Source organism: Giraffa tippelskirchi, chromosome 6 (assembly GCF_054371585.1).
Source record: "Giraffa tippelskirchi isolate mGirTip1 chromosome 6, T2T-mGirTip1v1.2.pri, whole genome shotgun sequence".
NCBI classification, from domain to species: Eukaryota; Metazoa; Chordata; class Mammalia; order Artiodactyla; family Giraffidae; genus Giraffa; species Giraffa tippelskirchi.
The window spans coordinates 151,649,235-151,668,907 of NC_137280.1; the positions used below are offsets into that span (position 1 = coordinate 151,649,235).

Below are 19,673 nucleotides of genomic sequence, written 5' to 3' on the forward strand. Positions count from 1 at the left end.
ATGCCCGCCAACTAGTCAGGGGGAAGGCCAGACTCTAGCCCAGGTCAGCCAGGTCCTGTCAATTTCCTGTTTCCGTGGAGCAAGGGCTGGCTAGGAATGACCTACAGGACCACCGGACTGGGAGGCCAACCGAGTGGGCAGCTGCTGGGACCCCAGCAACATCAGTAAGGGGTGCCCAGGGGATGTTGACCTGAGTCATTATACAGGGGCAGCTGGGGGCTCTGGGTTAATATCAACCTCTGACCCTCGCTGTGGTCTTCTGCCATCCAGGTTAACAAGCTGAAGAGAGAGATGGTTCACCTCCAACAGGAGCTACAGTTCAAAGAGCGTGGCTTTCAGACGCTGAAGAAGTAAGTCCACCTTGTGGTGCAGGGTACGGGGATTACCCTCATCTGCCCCCCTCTCCTTCATTCTCTTTCTACCTTCCTTGAAACGAGCCTTTCTAATCATTCAGTTCCAGTTCTACTCTACTGAAGACTGTTCCCCAAGGTTGAGGTTTAGAAAGAGAAAAAGGGACTCATTTCCGATTCAGGTTCTCATGGTCCTCTGAATTCCAGAAGTCATTAAAGTCTCTTCCATTCAGTTGAGTTTTGCCAGCCACAGAAATGAGTATCGCCGGGCATGTCTGTGCATCTGACTCCTCCCCTCCTGTAGATGGGGGAGAATCGGATACGCACAGGGACAAAACCAGCTCTTTCCATGGCCCCTCAAAGTGAGCAATGACCCTGGTTTGTACTCTTCCAGAAGAAACAAGGATCCCTTCCACAACAAACAGATTTCTAGAAGAGTGGGCTCCATGCCATGCACACTGTGCTTTACAGGTGACTGAAGAGATTTCCAGAACTTTGACCAAATGTAGTTTTCACTTTTAGAAGCTTACTTGCAGCCACGAATGTGCAGTTCTCGTTTCCTTAAAGAAGATGAGCTCCTTGTCACTTTTATGATTATACTAGCAGAGATTTATTGAGCAGGTAGTCCATGCCAAGGAGCACTTCCAGTGTTTCTATCTGGGTGACCCCTCATGACAACTCTGTAAGGAATGTGCTTTTAGCTGACTCCATTGTATAGTTGGGGAAACTGAAGCACCTAGTCCATGTTCCTGAGTGTTAGCTTATTGTCGTTATTAACCACTCATATCACTGAGACTTGTGCTTTGAGTCAAGTTCAGTACATGTGATGGGCTCATGGGACGGTCATTACAGAGGTGCCTCGTAGCCCTCCTGGAAGCTCCAAAGAGAACGGTCAGTAGATGTCTCTGTTCTAAGGGCCATCCGCTTAGATTCCCAGAGAGGTCACCTGTACACAGACAGCATCTTCTCTAAACACTGCCGTCTCACTCTCCCTAACGGTACCTTCTCCTCATTCTCCAGACCTCAAACCACACTCGCTACTCTTTGGCCACAGCCCCAAGCCTTTGGGTGTTTATCTCCAAGCCCTATGAATCGAGGGGAGTTGTTCAGTTCAGTTCAGTCCAGTCACTCAGTCGTGTCCAACTCTACGACCCCATGGACTGCAGCACACCAGGCCTCCCTGTCCATCACCAACTCCCAGAGTTTACTCAAACTCGTGTCCATTGAGTCAGTGATGCCATCCAACCATCTCATCCTCTGTTGTCCCCTTCTCTTCTCACCTTCAATCTTTCCCAGCATCAGGGTCTTTTCAAATGAGTCAGCTCTTCACATCAGGTGGCCAAAGTATTGGAGTTTCAGCTTCAACATCAGTCCTTCCAGTGAACACCCAGGACTGATCTCCTTTAGGATGGACTGGTTGGATCTCCTTGCAGTCCAAGGGACTCTCAAGAGTCTTCTCCAACACCACAGTTCAAAAGCATCAATTCTTTGGTGCTCAGCTTTCTTTATAGTCCAAGTCTCGAGGGGAGTTGACCAAAGGGGCCGGTGGGTTCCTATTCACATACCCCAACTCCCCAGACCCCTATTGTTCAAGTGAGCCACCAAGATATAAGGAAATATGACTCTTTGTTATAGATTGCATAGAGTACATTTTAGTGTTATGTGTTATGACTTTATGTTTATATAGATATATATTGTTTAGGTGTGTATATATACATATGCCAGTCCTGTCTCTCAAGCCAGTTTCTAGTCTCATTAGGACAAGGGGCCGCACTTTATGCTTCTTGGTAACCTCCAGTGGTGCCAAGGGCAGCCGGGGGCAGTAATGTGAGTTCAGAAAATTCCTGTAAAGCAAATAGCCTCATGAATCTTCCAAGGTAGTGGAGTGGTTCTGAGCACATAATTTAAGGGCTACTCACTCTCAGAGCAGGGGTCCTCCCCCTTCCTCTTCCTTCCTCCCCTCCCCTCTTCCTCCAATGCCTGCCCCGCCGCCTCCCTCCCCCAATTCCTAGGTGCTCTGGAGCTTCTGGTTAAAACACTTCCCATTATTCTCTGAGCCACCACAAACCTGTTTTACCACTTTGTCACCCTGTAGCAGCATTGATCATTCTTGTTGCTTGGTAAGCTGACGCTGAAACCCCAAAGACAAGACTCCTTTTCTCCCCCTCCCTCAGCCTGCCCACCCTCACCGCTTTGATATCAGGCCCAGATAAGACCGCCTTTCTGGGCTCCTGGGCCGGAAGCCGCCCCCATGTTCCCTGTGGAGGAAAGTTTCTGCTCTAATGCGCACCTTGGCAGAGAGGGTTAGGAATGTCGCTTCCAGGGGCGGATGGCCTAGGTTCAAATCTTAGTTCCCAGGGAACATGAAAAAGTGGTTTGCTTCATCCCCTTGAGCTTCTGTTTCTTTATCTGAAAAATAAGACATTGTAAATATTGAATTGGAAAATCCGTGTCAAGCGCATGACCGTACCTGGCACATAGGGAAAACCCAGTGAGCTGAAGGGGGTGGTGACCTCTAGCTAGTTGGCTGTTTGGACTTGGGAAGGAATTCACATGAGCTGTGCCTTCGCCCTGGGCATCGGTCACCTCCTTCCATTGTCTCTACTCGAGCAGCTTTTATTCTGCTTCCCTTTATAGGCCAGGGCACTTGACGGGGCTGCAAATAGACCCAAGCTCGAGACTGTCAGAGCTAGACCTGGGACTCTTGGGTTTTGAAACTCATGTCCTTATACCTGCCTTCCTGGCATCATCCCAGATAAACCCCCCAGACCCGGAAAACATCAGGCCCCTTTCCCTCTCCCAGGGGACTGTGTTCAGTGTCCCATTGGAGAACTGTCCAGTCACTTCTTAGCATCCTCTCTTTGTGGAACATGGAGGAAGCTGAAGCTCATTTGGTTCATGGTCAGCAAGGGGCTTCCCAGGTGGCACTAGTGGTAAAGAACCCGCCTGCCAAGGCAGGAGACACAAGGGACATGGATTCAGTCCCTGGGTCAGGAAGATCCTCTGGAGAGCATGGCAACCCACTCCAAGATTCTCACCTGGAGAATCCCATGGACAAAGGAACCTGGCGGGCTACAATTCATGGTGTCACACAGTCAGACACGACTGAAGCGACTTGGCACACACACATGATCAGCAAATCCAATTTTAAAAAGAAAAAAAGGTTGCTGAGGATGGAAGCAGACCTCTCAGAAAAGACTGAAAAGAAAAATCAGGACCAGAGCCAGGGATTTGGCCCCATCAGCTGCCTTGAGCCCTCGTAAAGAAGGAAGACTAGGCATACCATCCCCGGGGGTGGTAGGCAGGACAGCATCTCTCTGCGGGTCCCCAGAACCACCCTGCCCAGTGAGAGTTGTCTGGACAAGACCCAGAGGAGCCAGCTACCATCACAGCCTTTGCCCTGCTTCTCTGTGGCTGCCGGGTGTGACTGTCTCAAGTGCTTAGAGAAAGGACAGCCGTGTAATTTGGAAATCCTAAAACACACGCGTCCCGCTCCCCACCCCTCCCAGCACATACACACCCTCTCCTTCCCACCAACCACGCAACTTTTCTTTCCCTTTAAAAAAAAAAAAGGATTCATTCACTGAGTGCATAATGGTAACCCTTTGTTCCGCTCCCCCTACTCCCCAGGCCCAAGAGTTGGAGCTCCTCTCTGGAGCCAAATTCCAGAGCCTGGGTTGCTAAGGCCCCTGAGACCAGTCAGGTAGAAGCCATGTGAGGCACCCGAGGCCCTGAAGACAGACCACGTCTGCTGAGGATTCAAAGCCACCCTCACCCAGTTGGCAGGGGACAGCTGGGCACAGCCTCCTGCCCAGAGCCCCCAGCCCCCGGCCAGGTTCAGACAATACAGCATCTCCCCTGCACCCCCTTTCCATTTGGGACAGGGCCACCTCCAGCCCCGGGACATTCAGCTCTAGGGGGAGCCTCGTCTCCACCAAGCATGTTGGTCGGGCCTCTGTGGGGAAAGCTCCCTGTAGACGAAGTTTTCAAACACGATCTGAGACCAGTCTTAGCTGATCTGGTAGGCTCACCCAGGCCCAAGTCCTCGAAAGGCATAGACAGGCCATTTTTAGCGGGGAGATGTAACTGGGGCTTTATCTTCCTCCGAGGAGGAGGCTGAAGGGATGGGGCCATGAGACAAGTCTCCTTACCCCTCCCCGCTTGCAGACAAGGAGGCCAGGATGACAACCTGTGATTCCCTACTCAGGTTATTTTCAGCCCAGGACACTTCGGCCTCTAGAAGGCCAGAAAAGCATACCTCGGAGTGGTTTCTCATCCTGAAATAATGGGTTTGTGGTGTTCCTTCAGACTACAAAACTTCCTTTTCTTCACTGGGAACTGAAACCTCCGCCCTGGCTTTTGATGAAAGTGTGAAGCAGTTAAAATTTCTCTCTGCACTCAGAGCCTTGTCCACAGCACAGCTCTCCTTCTCCAAGAGGGCTGGGCCCCCCACCAATAGGATTCATTTGACCTTCAGAAAATGGCCTCGTCCCCCTTCACCCCCATCTTCCTCCATCAAAATGAACGGTGTATTGGGCCTGGATGAGCCAGCAGACTCCCCAGTCTGAAAGTATTATCACCCCTCACATTTGTCTCATACTTCCTAGCTCCCCACCTCATGTTCCAACCTTATCCCACTTACCATGGCTCACAGCTCCGTGAACATGGGCGAGGCATATGGCATCATCCAGGTTTTCTTCAGAGGAGGAAGCTGAGGCTCTGCGTGCAAGAGGGCCATGCCCAACATCATGCTACTAAGTGGTAGCAAGGGATTTCTTCATCCTTCTAACCTTTCCTTCGTGAGGCCATTAACTTCAACAAATGCTTTATTATTATTATTATACTTTTTAAAACAGTTTTACTTATTTATTTACTCTTGGCTATGTTGGGTCTTCGTTGCTTCACTGGCTTTTCCCTTTTTGTGGCAAGCAGAGGCTACTTTCTAGTTACAGGGCACAGGCTTCTCACTGCAGTGGCTTTTCTTGAGGCAGAGCACAGGCCCTAGGGCACACGGGCTTCAGTAGTTGCAGCTCCTGGACTCTAGAACACAGGCTCAGTAGTTGTGGCACATGGGCTTAGTGGCTCCACGGCATGTGGGATCTTCCCAGACCAGAGATCGAACCCATGTCTCCTGCACTGGCAGATGGATTCTTTACCACTGAGCCACCAGGCAAGCCCAACAAATGCTTGTTAAAGGCCGTGGTTCTCACCAGGGGTGATTTTACTCCTCCTATCCAAGGGACATTAGGTAAAGTATGGAGACATTTTTTGGTTGTCACAACTCAAGGTCCGGATGCTGCTAGCATCTAGTGGACAGACACCAGGGGTGCTACTGAACATCCTACGATGCACAGGACAACCCTGACAACAAAGAATGATCCTGCCCCAGGAATCCTGAGGTTGAGAGACCTGAGTTAACACAAAAAGATGCTCAACATCGCTAATCTTCAGGGAAATGGAAAAGTATCACCTCACACCAGTCAGAGTGGTCATCGTCAGAACACAAATGTTTGTGAGGATGTGGAGAAAAGGGAATCCTCGTACACTGTTGGTAGGAATGTAAACTGGTGCAGCCATGATGGAGAACAGTATGGAGATTTCTCAGAAAACTAAAAATAGAGCTACCATATGACCTAGCAGTTCCACTCCTGGGTATATATCCAAAAATCACTAATTCAAAAAGATACACACGCACCAGTGTTCATAGCAACAGTGTTTACCATTACTAAGATACGGAAGCAATCTAAGGATCCATCAACAGATAAATGATGAAGAAGATGTGGTACATATATACAGTGGAACATTAGTCATAGAAAAGAATAAAATTCTGCCATTTGCAACGACACAGATGGACTTGGCATTATGCTAAGTGAAATAAGTCTGACAGAGAAAGACAAATCCTATGTGATATCACTTATATGTGAAATCTAAAACATACAACAAACCTTGAACATAACAAGAAGGAAGCAGACCCACCGATATACAGAACAAACTGCAGTTACCAGTGGGGAAAAGGTAGGGACAGTATAGGGATAGAGGGCAAAAAGGCATTATTATGGGATTATATGAAATCACGTGTGTGAGTGAACCCTTTTGAAAATTGTAAAGCACTATAGAATTGAAGACTTGCATTCAGTAAAATAAAATAATGTTAAAAGGGAAAAAAAGGGACCTCCCTGGTGGTCCAATGGCTAAGACTCCACACTCCCAGTGCAGGGACCTTGATTCTATCTCTGGTTGGGGAACTGGATCCCACACGCCTCTACTAAGACCCAGTTCAGCCAAATAAATAAATATTTGGAAAAGAAGATCACATTGAAAAAAAAAAAAAGCATGGCTCTGTGCTATATAATAAAACTACTCAAACATATTCAAGCTTATCAGATGACACTACCACATAAATTATTAATTATAACACAACATACCGAGTGCAGTATCACAGCTCTGCAAGATATGTTATGAAAACATCTAGCCCAGCCTGGAGACTCAGGTGGATGCTCAGGGAAGGCCTCCGCTAAGAGTTGACTTCAAGAATGGTGTTGCTTCTGCAGCCTAACACTGACATTTGCAATTTGAGAGGAACCTTCTGTGCTTTATCCAATAGGCAGGACCTGAGGAAGAAGGAACAGAGAAGAGGCTTCTTTCAGGACTAAAGCACTGTGGTCTGTGTTTTTTCCCTGGGGGAATCCCATCCATCACCCTATTTTTGTCTGACCTTTCCCCTTGACTGTCTCCTAGAATCGATAAGAAGATGTCAGATGCTCAGGGCAGCTACAAACTGGATGAAGCTCAAGCTGTTCTGAGAGAAACAAAAGCCATCAAAAAGGCCATCACCTGTGGAGAAAAGGAAAAGCAAGATCTCATTAAGGTACAAGACCTCCCATTGACGGGGGCCCCATCCCAGGTTCTCCCGAGCACCTTTCCTGTGCCAGGCAGGACTCGGGTGGGCTATTTCCATGTGCTGCCAGATCCCTGAGTTCTCTTTTCTAGTTCTCTTGGGCTTTTAGTCTCATTTTATAGAGAAGAGAATGGAGGTTCAGAAGCATGAAGTGACTTGCCTAAGGTCACACAGCCAGTGTCAGTGGCAGAGCCAGAACAGAAGCCCTCCGGTCTAGATTAAAGGTCACATCCTGGCCACCAGCTCTAGCCGTCTGGCTTACAGAACCAGATAGCAGAAGCTGGCTTCAGCATCACTAACCTTGGCATCAAAATGTAGCATCCTTGTAAGCCTTTCATTGCGTGTTCCAACTCTGCTGGGAGCTGACAAATGGCGATAGCTGTGATGTACTGCGCCAGGCAGTTGTGCCAAGCACTTGGCCCACACCGTGCCTCGCTTTCCCCTTATATCAGTGCTAGATTATCCCCAGCATACAGCAAAAGACTGCACAGATCAAGAGAGTAGGCACCAAGAGCCAAGATTCAACCCCGTCAACACCTAACTCAGAAGCCGACACTCTTAACCGCTGTACATCCCACCCACCCTCAGTGGAATTGCCTGGATCTCTGAGATATTCTATTTTCGGTCCCATGGGAAGATGAGCAACTAAGCTCAGGGTGTTGTAAACGACTTGATGAAGGAAGCTTTACACTCTGTGACAAACAATAATTTCAAAGCTCCTACCAGGACCTCAGCCCAGCGAAAACACTGAAACCAGGCATTAGTGGACAGTGAGGCATGTTCCACTCATGCTTAGCAGTTAAGCATGCCAAGCCTTAAGTCAGATAGATCAGAACCAAATCCTGGCTCTGTCGGTTGCCAGCTTCTCCACGTAACAGCTCCCTCATGGATAAAATGGGGGTGCACACGTGCCTGCTCAGTCACTTCAGTCGTATCCAACTCTTTGCAACCCTATGAACTGTAGCCAGGCTCCTCTGTCCATGGGATTCTCTAAAGCAAGAATACTCAAGTGGGTTGCCATGCCCTTCTCCAGGGATTCTTCCTGATCCAGGGAGCAAACCCAGGTTTCCTGCAGGTCCTGCTCTACAGGTAAATTCTTTACCACTGAGCCACCGGGGAAGCCCCAAGTGGGGATAATCACAGGTTATTCCTTGCAAGATTGTGGTCAGGATTAAAAAAGATCATGGTAAAATGGACAGTTATTAAGTATTGACTAAACCAGCGCTTTACACTGGTCATCTTGTCTAAACAATATGATAGTCAATATGATAGCTCTGTGAGATAGGACCCATGTTATTCTCATTTTGCAGGAAAAGAAACTGAGGCACAGAGAGGTTAATCAACAAGGTCAGAGCAGACAGCTAGGAGGTGGCAGAGCAGGGGATCCTGACTCGGGCCGTGCAACTCCGAAGCCAGTCCGTACTGGTTTCTCCCCTGTAAAGGGCCCAGCTCAGTGCCTGCCACCTAGTTGATACCCACCCACTGGTAGCTCTTTACAGGAGAAGAGGGGTGTCAGGGCCCCTAGTAGATTCCTAGAGGGTGACAGACCCAGAGCACCCTCCATGGAGGGGGTGTTGCTAAGCCTGCCCTCCCCACTCCAGAGCCTCGCCATGCTGAAGGATGGCTTCCGAACTGACAGAGGCTCCCACTCCGACCTGTGGTCCAGCAGCAGCTCTCTGGAGAGTTCGAGTTTCCCACTGCCGAAACAGTACCTGGACGTGAGCTCTCAGACGGACATCTCAGGAAGTGTGAGTACACAGCTCGTGCCACCAGGGACCCTGAGAATCAGAGTACCCTTCTTGTTACTCGCCCGAGGACCTGACTGGGGCTCTCTCTGAGCCTGGGTGCTGCCTCAGCCTTCCAGAGCGCGTTCTTTTGCAGACATTTTGGCCTCCGGATGACATGAGATGACTACGTGGAGGGGTAGCCAGCCCTGACTCGCTGGTCACGGGAATGCATCTCTAGATGCTGCATAGAAAGCATGTTTGAAGGACCAGGGGTCTTTTTTCTCAGGTTTTCCTTGTGCTGATTAGCAGCACCATTCTGTTTTCTTCTCACCAACTGAGAGGCAGAAGATAGTTCCCTCCTGTTCACCCCAGAGCAATGCATGTGGCTTTCAGACAGCCACTTGCCTCCCAGTTCAAAAGCTCAGCCCTGGTTAGAGTAATGAATAGCGCAAGTGCTGTCCAGACTTCGCTCCTGAAAGCCTCAGGGAAGGACTGACCCACAGCAATCCGCAACTTTGAAGGGCTTTTGTTTTCTTGGAGCAGGTGACACTGAGTGAAGGAGCCTCCATGGCTAAATGCTCTTCTGTGTGGTTTCTACAGTTGTATTCTCACTTGTGAGGAGAAGCTCCATTCACGTCTGATGGGGTGAGCCTCGTAGTTTTTGACAAACTGGCATGGCCCACGGGGCTGCCCCCTCCATCCTCACATCGCCCATTGTCAGCTACAAGCTGCCTGTGGTGAAGGAACCGCGTGCCTTCTTCCAAGTTCTAGGGCCTTCTTGTCACTCGGTGTCACACTCCTGACTGCAGGCTCCCTGAGTGTGGTGGAGCCCTCCCCAGCGGGCCCAGAGTGGCTTTCTGGAGTGTTGGCGGTGCCTGTTTCCTCCTGGCCAGCCGTCCTCCACGCTCCTACGACCTGAATGAGCTCCACGCCTTTGGGGGCTGCAAGATGATATTCCGAGCCCTCGGCTTCTCTTCTCGAAGTAATAAATGTGTGCTTTGGGGGCTCTTCCCATGCCTGAAGGAAAGAAAATATTTTTCTCCTAACTAGCTTCCCTGTGCTTCAGGCAGCCAGCTCAATAATTGGGTACTATTTTTAGCTCCTTCCCACACAAGCTGTCAAGTCTCTCAGGAGCCCCCGAAACCCAGCTCAGCCCTGGCCACCATAACCATGTAATTCCTGACCTGTTCTTTCCTCCAGTTCAGTACCAGCAGCAACAATCAGTTGGCGGAGAAGGTCAGATTGCGCCTTCGATATGAAGAGGCCAAGAGGAGGTAATAAGAGGCTGGGGCCTGAGGGCAGGATGGTCCCTACAATAATAACTGGTTGGCCAAAACATTTGTTCAGGTTTTTCTGTAAGCGCTTAAAATCCGAACACACTTTCTGGCCAGCGCAGTACTATTGTAGCGTGTCTGCTCTGTGCCTGCTTTTTACACATTTCATGATGTTTAATCCTCACAAAGATTGTGAAGGTGAGTGTTATCATCTTCATACTTGAGTCTTCTCTGAAATTCTGGAAATGACTGAACCAGGGACGCTTAGATAAAGAGTGCAACTATGCTTTGAACCATACTTTAAACCTCAAACCTAGTAATCTTTCCACTTGCCTACCTAAAAATCAACCTCTAAAATCAAGGCTTACCAACAATCATGTAAATAGTTGTATGCGAAAGAGCACACCTGGGCTTTTAGCAACAGGCTAAAAACACTACTTTTACTATCCACTCCAGTGTCTCCTGCCCAACTGGGAACGGGCTATGTTTTTAAACCATGTAGACACTGGGGACTTTAGATATTCTGTGACTTCACAGAATCCTAGGCAGTTGGGTTCCACTACCGCAAATAAAATAGTAATCAAAGCTGACATTCTTAGAGAATCTGAAACGGTCCAGACAGTGTACTAAAACATCTGTATATTCATCATCTCACTTAATTTTAAAAGCAACCTTATAGCATAGCTTATCTCATATTCTCTCCATGTTAGGAGAAAAGTAAGATCTAAGACGTTTCATGACTTTTCAAGGTAGATTCAGAATTTGAACTGGACGGTCCATGGTCTTCCTATACACTGCGCCTGTATTTCTAAGAAAGAACTCACAAGGTCTGATGGCAAATGAAACCAAGCACGTTGCATCCATTCCTCCTTAGGCCACATTGCCCAGCCCATGGACAGTCTAAGCCAGGCCAGGGAGAGTGTGGCGGTACCCAGCCCTGCCCCTCTGCCAACAATGAGTGAGCAGCAGAAACCCTTGGCAGCAATGACAGGAATCGTATAGAAACTGGAAGCAAAAAAGGGAATTCCAAAGTGCAGGGGTAATCTAGCTCCAGGCACAACTGGATCCACAGTTTCAAATGGTGTTACAAAGACTCAATCTCCTTTTCTCCTCCCTGCTTGCCTTTGTGTTGACAGGTTTTTCTGTCAAAGCAAAAAATGACCCCTGCTCTTCTAGACTTACATACTGCCAGGCTAGCAACCCCAGCAGAAATAGGACCTACCTTCCCCTTACAGTTTTACTAAGCTTTGGGCTTGAGACTCATTGGCTTTTCTGGGAGAGCCAGTCATTGTCACAGGGTGGGAGGAATTGGAATTCTCTGAAGGTCCAGACGTGAGTCATGTGCCCAACTATAGGAAGGGGACTGAGGTCAGCTCCGTGGGACCTGAAAGTATGGGAGGACTGATTTCCCAAAGAAAACTTGGAATATTGTTAACAAAAGAAGGAGAAAGTAGATACTGTTCAGGTGGGGAAAAACACACACTGTGCACTATTTCAGCTCCCCCTAGAGATCCAGCAGAACAGCACGACTTCTACTTTGGACAACCATTTCTTGGCCCCTCTGAACTCTGTATATATTCCAGTTTGCAGTGGTGGCTATCTTAGATGATCAGTTGCAGAGAAATGAAAGGGCTGGAATCTTTCCTTTGGGGTTGCACCACTAAACTTCTTATTACAGAGCTTTCTGACTCATCTACCTTTATCTAACTTTGTGCCTCCTCTTTCACCTAAAAGTAGTTTAAGGACCAAGAATAAAGTAGCCTGCTGAATGGGGAAGCAAAGGCTGTGGGACTTGAGGCAGGGAGGGTAGGTGGCTGTAATGCAAGGTCTGATTGTTGCCAAGTTTTGTCACGTGTGCCTTTCTTGGGAGTGAGCCTAGTAGATTTCTTCAGATTCTCCTAAGGATGTATGGCTCAAAGTTAAGGAGCACTGACATAGGGAAAGCACCATGACAAAGTACATTCAAGAAAGCGTCGATTAGTGACCAAAAAGGGAAGAAAAATCCAAAAAACAGGGGGTGTGTGTATATGTATAGTTGATTCATTTTTCTGTACAACAGAAACTAATGTCACATTGTAAAGCAACTATACTGAAATTAAAAAAAATTTTTTTAAAGGACTTTTCTGGTTGTCCAGTGGTTAGGACTTTGTCTTTCCAATGCATTGGGTGCTGGTTTGATCCCTGGCTGGGGTGCTAAGACCCCACATGCCTCTTGGCCAAAAGATAACACATAAAACAGAAGCAATATTGTAAAAAAAAAGATTCAATAAAGACTTTTAAAATATGTTTTAAAAAAATACAGAGATTGACTCTGCTGGATCTAGGACAAAAGAAAAAAGCATCAGTCACCCCTTCAGTGTCCCATATGTAGTAGAGCACCCCCACCCCCTGACTTGGCCATATCACCCTATTCTCAAGCAGTTGGCTGGATAACAGCTACAGTTATCCCAAAGCTGGTTTTGGTGGACTGCTGTATATGTGAGTATGGGATTAAGATTAATTCTCTCTAAGAATCCCTGCTGAGACACTTGGCTGGGAAGGAGCAAATGTAGATGTGGTTCTCCATGTGAACTTCTCACTACACAGCCTGGAGGTCTCGTCTCCAGCAGTGTTTTTGGTAAATAAGAATTTGGCCACGTTGTTTGCAGGTAAGATTGAACTGAGGGTCTGGAGGCCTGGGATCCCAACAAATACTGGTCGTGTGTATGACCTGTAGTCTGAGGGGAACTGTATCCTCTCTGGCTACGTGTCCCACAGGATTACCATTAGGTCCTGTCCACCCCAGGGTAGGACAGTGAAGGGGCTTCCCTGGTGGCTCAGATGGTAAAGAATCCACCTGCAATGCAGGAGACCTGGGTTCGATCCCTGGGTGGGGAAGACCCCCCTGGAGAAGGGACTGGCAACCCACTCTTGTATTCTTGCCTGGAGAATCTCATGGACAGAGGAGCCTGGTAGTGATAGCTGTTAATAAAAACGCTTTGCAAAGACTAAATCCTGAAGAATCACATGATTGTTTTTAAGTATTTGTAGCAATACTCTTAGCAATACTGTGGATTTTAATTTGATCCAATGATAATCATACCAAATATCTATGTAGCACTTGGCCTTGTATAAAGAGCTCTTTTTTTCTTTTTCAAGTCCTCTTTAATGGAATGGATTGTTCCAATTTTTTGAAAAATATAATAATTTTAAAAGGGTTCATGTACATCTGTGTAAAGAGCTCTTAATGATAACGTTTTCATTTGGTCCTCACAACTCACCTCGCAGGTACCAGTATCACCCCCACCTTACAGATGAGTACGCGTGTGTGTGTGTGCTAAGTCGTTTTGGTCGTGTCCAATTCTATGTGACCCCATGGACTGTAGCCCATCAGCCTCCTCTGTCCCTGGGATTCTCCGGGCAAGAATACTGGAGTGGTTGCCATGCCCTCCTCCAGGGGATATTCCCCACCCAGGGACTGAACCTGCGTCTCTCTGGTCTCTTGCATTGGTAGGCAGGTTCTTTACCACTCGTGCCACTTGGGAAGCCCACAGATGAGGATACTGAGTCTCAAAGCAGTAAAGGGCTCCCAGCTCCTTCCCATAACACTTTTTAATGGCCTGCAGTGTACCGAGCACTGTGCTAGCAGCTTGTGTTACCTAAATGATAGCTTAAGAAAATCAGAGCCAAGACTCCAACAGGCAGCTTCTGACTTCAAGTCTGCTGTTGTTCACGGGTGCTGCCACTACCCTCTGGACTGAGAACACCAGGGTAGCAACAGCAGTATTTCCTGTCATCATAGCGGGCCCGTGACTGCCATTGGTTCAGCACTTACATGCCAGACACACAGAACACATAATTGCTCATTTTCACACCAATTCTGATGCAGAAGTAACTGTTTTCTTCTAGGAAAGGCTCAGGGAATGTGCCCCACATTACACACGTGAGAAGTGGTTAAACCAGGGAACGATCACAGTAGCAGCAGAAACATTCATTGAGTGCTGGTTTAGTATGTGCCAAATATTGTGCTTGGACATTTTATGAATTATGTCCTAAAACCTGCAACTGTTACCCCACAAGGAAGGAGGTTTTGTTATTCCCTGCAGAATGTCGAAGCAACTTGCCCAAGGTCACATAGCTAGCGGTAGGAGGCTACTGCCTGGTGACGGATCCACTTCTGTTCTATCAGGCTTCATGTCCCTCAGGGCAAGCACACTGCCTCTACCCCCCCCCCCCTGCTGAGCCAGGATTGGCATGTGGTAGGCACCGCGTGTGTTCGTTAGATAAAAATCTGTTCCTTGAGACCACATGCTGATCGAAAGGAGGCCAGTGAGGGTCAAAGAGGATGCTCTGAGAACAGCAGTACTCCTCGGACCGTGTAACCTTGGCAACACAGTCTGTCCCGCTGCTCCTGGGTTGCCACTGAGCACACCGGTCAATGCTCACCCTCTCGGCCCGCAGTATCGCCAACCTGAAGATCCAGCTCGCCAAGCTTGACAGCGAGGCCTGGCCCGGAGTGCTCGACTCGGAGAGGGACCGGCTGATCCTCATCAATGAGAAGGAGGAGCTGCTGAAGGAAATGCGCTTCATCAGCCCCCGGAAGTGGACCCAAGGGGAGGTGGAGCAGCTGGAGATGGCGCGCAAGCAGCTCGAGAAGGACCTGCAGGCGGCCCGGGACACGCAGAGCAAGGCGCTGACTGAGAGGTGGGGCTGGGCTGGGGCCTGGGGCCCGGGGCCCTTCCCTGCTGCCGGTCATCCTTCAGCCTCCCAGCGAGGGGGACAACCCGGGACGCCTGGGCTCCGCTATGAGCGCACAGTTTAGAGAGCTCATCACTTTCCAGAATAGCAAAACTAGGGAAGTGACTCACCAGCCAACCATCCCAAAATTTTACCAGAGGGAATCACATTACCAAAACGTCTACTCACATGCAGATTTTCAGAAATTCTCTTCTGAGATAAGCGCTATGTAATGTAGAGCAGTTGTTCTCCAGCTTTGTGACAGTAACTCACATATTATTACCGAATAGACAAAAGTTTCACCAAACAGTGCGTAGTCTTTCTGTGCGACAGCCCTGATACTTTCTTTTATATTGCGTCTCTCTTCACACTGGTCGTGGCCCACTAAATGGGTTTTGCCACGTGCTAAGGAATTGCAATTTGCAGTTTGAAAAACACTGGTTTAGATGGGGCTTGCAAACTGAGATGCTTATAGGGGTCAAGCAGGTGATATAAATGCCAGAGGCCACTTGGCCATGGGCCATGGTAGACTGCAGTGCACAGACCCCAGGTGTTGTCTGCAGCCTCCAGGAAGTGAATACAGGCCCCAGGCTGCTAGAGGCCCCATTTTTCAAGAAAAGAGTTGTTTTGATTTTTTTTTTTTAACATTGGCAACTAATCCAAAGAATATTTTTAATACCCTAGAGGCTAAATTAGCTTCATCTGTGGGCTTGATTTAACATGAAAGCCACTGGTTTACATTTTCCGGTTTAGACTGTATAGTGAAAGTCGCTCAGTCGTGTCTGACTCTTTTCGACCCCATAGACAATCCATGGAATTCTCCAGGCCAGAATACTGGAGTGAGTAGCCTTTCCTTTTTCCAGGGGATCTTCCCAATCCAGGGATCAAACCCAGGCCTCCTGCATTGCAGGCAGATTCTTTACCATCTGAGCCACAACAGACTTTTATCCTTTAGTGTCTCACCAGCCTCCACACCCACACTACACGGAGCACATCTCTGTGTTCACAGAGTCCTACAGTTGGTCCTTCAATCCCCAGCTTCTCCATTCATGCAAGAGACATTTTGTGGCACATATTTTGCATGTAAGGCAATTTGGAGGATTCAGAAGTGAATAGGTCATGCTCTCTGCTCCGATACTCTTAAAGTATGTTCAGTTCTTTTCACTATTTTTTTGGCAGCAGACTTTATTGGACAAAGTCCCTGCCCTTAATCTCATGGACAGAGGAGCCTGTTGTGTAGTCGCTCAGTTGTGTCCAATGTTTTGCCACCCCACGGAATGGTCTGTAGCACACCAGGCTTCCCTGTCCTTTATCATCTCCCGGAGCTTGCTAAAACTCATGTCCATTGAGTTGGTGACGTCATCCAACCGTCTTGTCCTCTGTAGTCCCCTTCTCCTCCTGCCCTCAATCTTTCTCAGCATCAGGGTCTTTTCTAATGAGTCAGCTCTTTGCATCAGATGGCCAAAGTATTGGAGGTTCAGCTTGAGCATCAGTCCTTCCAGTGAATATTCAGGAAAGAATAGTCCTTCTAATGAATATTCAGGAATATGCAGCATCAGTCCGTCCAATGAATATTCAGAGGAGCCTGACAAGCTACAGTTTGCAAGAGTCAGACATGTCTTAGTGACTAAACCACCACCACCACCTGCCCTTAAGGAGCTACAACTGAAAATGTGCTGTGCTTAGTCACTCAGTCATGTCCGACTCTTTGTGACCCCATGGATTGTAGCCCACCAGGCTCCTCTATCCATAGGATTCTCCAGGCAAGAATACTAGAGTGGGTTGCCATGCCCTCCTCCAGGGGATCTTCCCAACCAGGGATCCAACCCAAGTCTCCCACATTGCAGGCAGATTCTTTACTGTCTGAGCCACCAGGGAAGCCCAGAATTGAAGACAGTGATTTTCAAACTTGTTGTGGGGTGGACATGGGCAAGAGGGGAAAGATGAACAGGGGCATTCCTCTTTCCAGTGTAATCAGAGGCAGAAGCCAAGTTTATAAAGCAGATGAAGCTGTCTGGGCCAGTGGCAGCAGGCCAGCTCTCTGCGTCACCCCATGATGGGGGCTGGGATGCTTTCAGGGAGCCTTCTCTGTGCTAAGGCACCCTGCTTGCAGCCCCACCCTGGTAACTGAGTGAGCTCTATCTGCATGGCAGGGTGCCAGATGGGTCAAGTTGACCCACCTCTGCCTGGCCTCCTGTTGGCACATCAAAGAGTCCATTGACTGTCAGTGGTGGGAAATCTTTCCCCACCAAGCCCCTTGTCAGAAGTATTTGCAGGGATGTGTCACTTTTCTCGCCTTTTCCTTCTCCTGGGAAGAGTGGCTGATTGCTGACACACCACCAGGCAGGTGGGAGGAGGAGGAAACGGCTTCAGTAACTGGTCATTTATAGCCCTAGGAAGTGCCTTCTAGAAATCTCCTTTAGTGCCAGGACCCTGTCCTATTTTCCCCATGGCTGTGCAGCTTTGGGGACAAGGCCTATGACAAGACACCTTTTTGCCTTTAGTGTCATTTGAAAGAATAAATGGTTAGCCAACCTGAGCAGACCCTTACAGGCCTCTGCGTGTATCTCCTAATGTGTCTGCCAGTCCTCTGGGTTCCTGACTTGCTCCCAGGCCCTACAGCTATCACTGGGAAGCCCTCAGCTATTTATCATGCTCACAGCCGGCAGCTGAAAAGAACAGATCTATGACAGCCTTATTCCTTGGTGGGTCAGTAGAAATACCCTTCCTACCACTGACCTTGAGCTAGTCATTGACCATATGGACTTCAACTGTCTAATAGGGGGGAAAAACAAGATAATTACATTATATACAAATATTCATATATTCTGAAGGCCGGTGGTCAGACCAGATTGTGAACTGAGGCTCTTCTCTAATAATTTCAGTTTCTTGAAACTAGGATTGGGTATGCTCTTGGAACTCCCTAAAGTGAAAGTGTTAGTCGCTCAGTCATGTCTAACTCTTTGTGATCCTATAGCCTGTTGCCTGCCAGGCTCCTCTGTCCATGGGATTCTCCAGGCAAGAATACTGGAGTAGGTTGCCATGCCCTCCTTCAGGGGATCTTCCCAACCCAGAGATCGAACCTGCGTCTTAAGAGTCTCCTGTGTTGACAGGTGGGTTCTTGACCACTAGTGCCACCTGGGAAGCCTATACTACATGCAAAAGGTACCATTATGTACCAGATTCTGTAACCTACATCATCTCATCTAAACCTCCCAGCAACCCTGAGACTAATCTTCATTTCATAGATAAGGAAACTGAGGCTCACCCGATATCACCGAGTGACAGAGCCGGGATTACTACCCAGGCTGCTGCCCACTTAGAAGACCTTTAATTGTTGCCTTCAGCGTCATCCTTCAAAGGTCTGACTGCTCTCCTGGAACAGTGAGTTCACACAGCCCGTCCAGGGAAGCCAGAACCTCCAGTCCATGGCAGCTGCTGAGCAGGCGACTCAAGGTCCCAGAGAGCAGGGTCCCCTGGGTCATGCAGAGAGAAGCCAGGGGAAAGCCTTGGGAAGGACAGGACTGATGGTTTGAGCCCTGCAGGAGAGAGAGGAGAAAGCCCACCCATAAGTCTTCATCCGTGTTCTTTGCCTCCAGCCCCCTGACTGTCTGTGTTCATCTTCTGACTCTCTTGTTCTCTCTCCAGGCTTCTTTCTCTTTTTGTTTCTCAAATGTGCATGCTCAGTTGCTAAAGTCGAGTCCGACTCTTTGAGACCCTGTGGACTGTAATCCACCAGTCTCCTCTGTCCATAGAATTTTCTAGGCAAGAATACTGGAGTGGGTTGCCGTTTCCTTCTCTAGGGGATCTTCTCGACCTAGGTATTGAACCCATGTCTCTTGTGTTTCCTGCACTGGATTCTTTACCACTGAGCCTCCAGGGAAGCCATGCTCCACTCTTTCTTCTCTCTTTAAGTGGAACAGAGGGGACTTCCCAGTGGCTAAGACTCTGGGCTCCCAGTGCAGGGACCCTGGTTCGATCCGTGGTCAGGGAACTAGATCCCACATGCCACAACTAAGACTCGGCACAGCCAAATAAATTAAATAAATAAATATTTAAGAAAAAAAAAGTGGGACAGAGGATGAGATGGTTGGATGGCATCACCGACTCAATGATATGAGTTTGAGCGAACTCTGGGAGATAAGGAAGGATGGGGAGGCCTGATGTGCTGCAGTCCATGGGATCACAAAGAGTCGTATACGACTTAGCGACTGAACAACAACGATTGTACTCCTTATCTGCACACAACAGCCTCTCTGTTCAAGGTGGCTTTGATTAGGCCAGACAGAGACACATCCAGGGACATCACACCACAGAGCCTGCCAACCCCTAATCAGGAATCGGTGAGAAGCACAGACCTCCCCCCAACACGCCCTGTCCTACCCCCCACTCCTGCCTCCCTGCCTGTGGACCCTCCCCACCAGTCCAGAGAGCTGCAGTGCCTGTTAGAGTGAGGCCTCTGCCCCCACCCCAAGGACAAACTCCTCAGACCTGAGACGCAGCCCAGGCTCTTGCATTTTTAACCAGCACCCCAGGTGCTGAGCTACAGCTTGTGGGGATTCCAGCCCCACCCACTGGGTCCTCTGCACGCTTCCACGCTTGATGTGTCCTTGGCCTCCCAGCATACGCCAGGCATCACACGCAAACGCCATATGGCCACCGAAGCCCATTGCCTCTGGGAGGCAGCCTCAGCACCTGCATGCTGTTA

General features: G+C 48.7%; 1 protein-coding gene across 4 annotated transcripts in view; it reads left to right on the top strand.

The window, feature by feature from the left end:
• Positions 1-19,673, top strand: part of WWC1 (WW and C2 domain containing 1) — a 158,285-nt gene that overhangs the window by 98,095 nt on the left and 40,517 nt on the right. For all 4 annotated transcript variants that reach the window (XM_081503780.1, XM_081503781.1, XM_081503783.1 and 1 more), the window contains exons 5-9: positions 271-350; positions 7,089-7,218; positions 8,850-8,996; positions 10,176-10,249; positions 14,690-14,932. In XM_081503780.1, the coding sequence (XP_081359906.1) occupies positions 271-350; positions 7,089-7,218; positions 8,850-8,996; positions 10,176-10,249; positions 14,690-14,932 (674 nt within the window). The remainder of the gene's footprint in view (positions 1-270; positions 351-7,088; positions 7,219-8,849; positions 8,997-10,175; positions 10,250-14,689; positions 14,933-19,673) is intronic.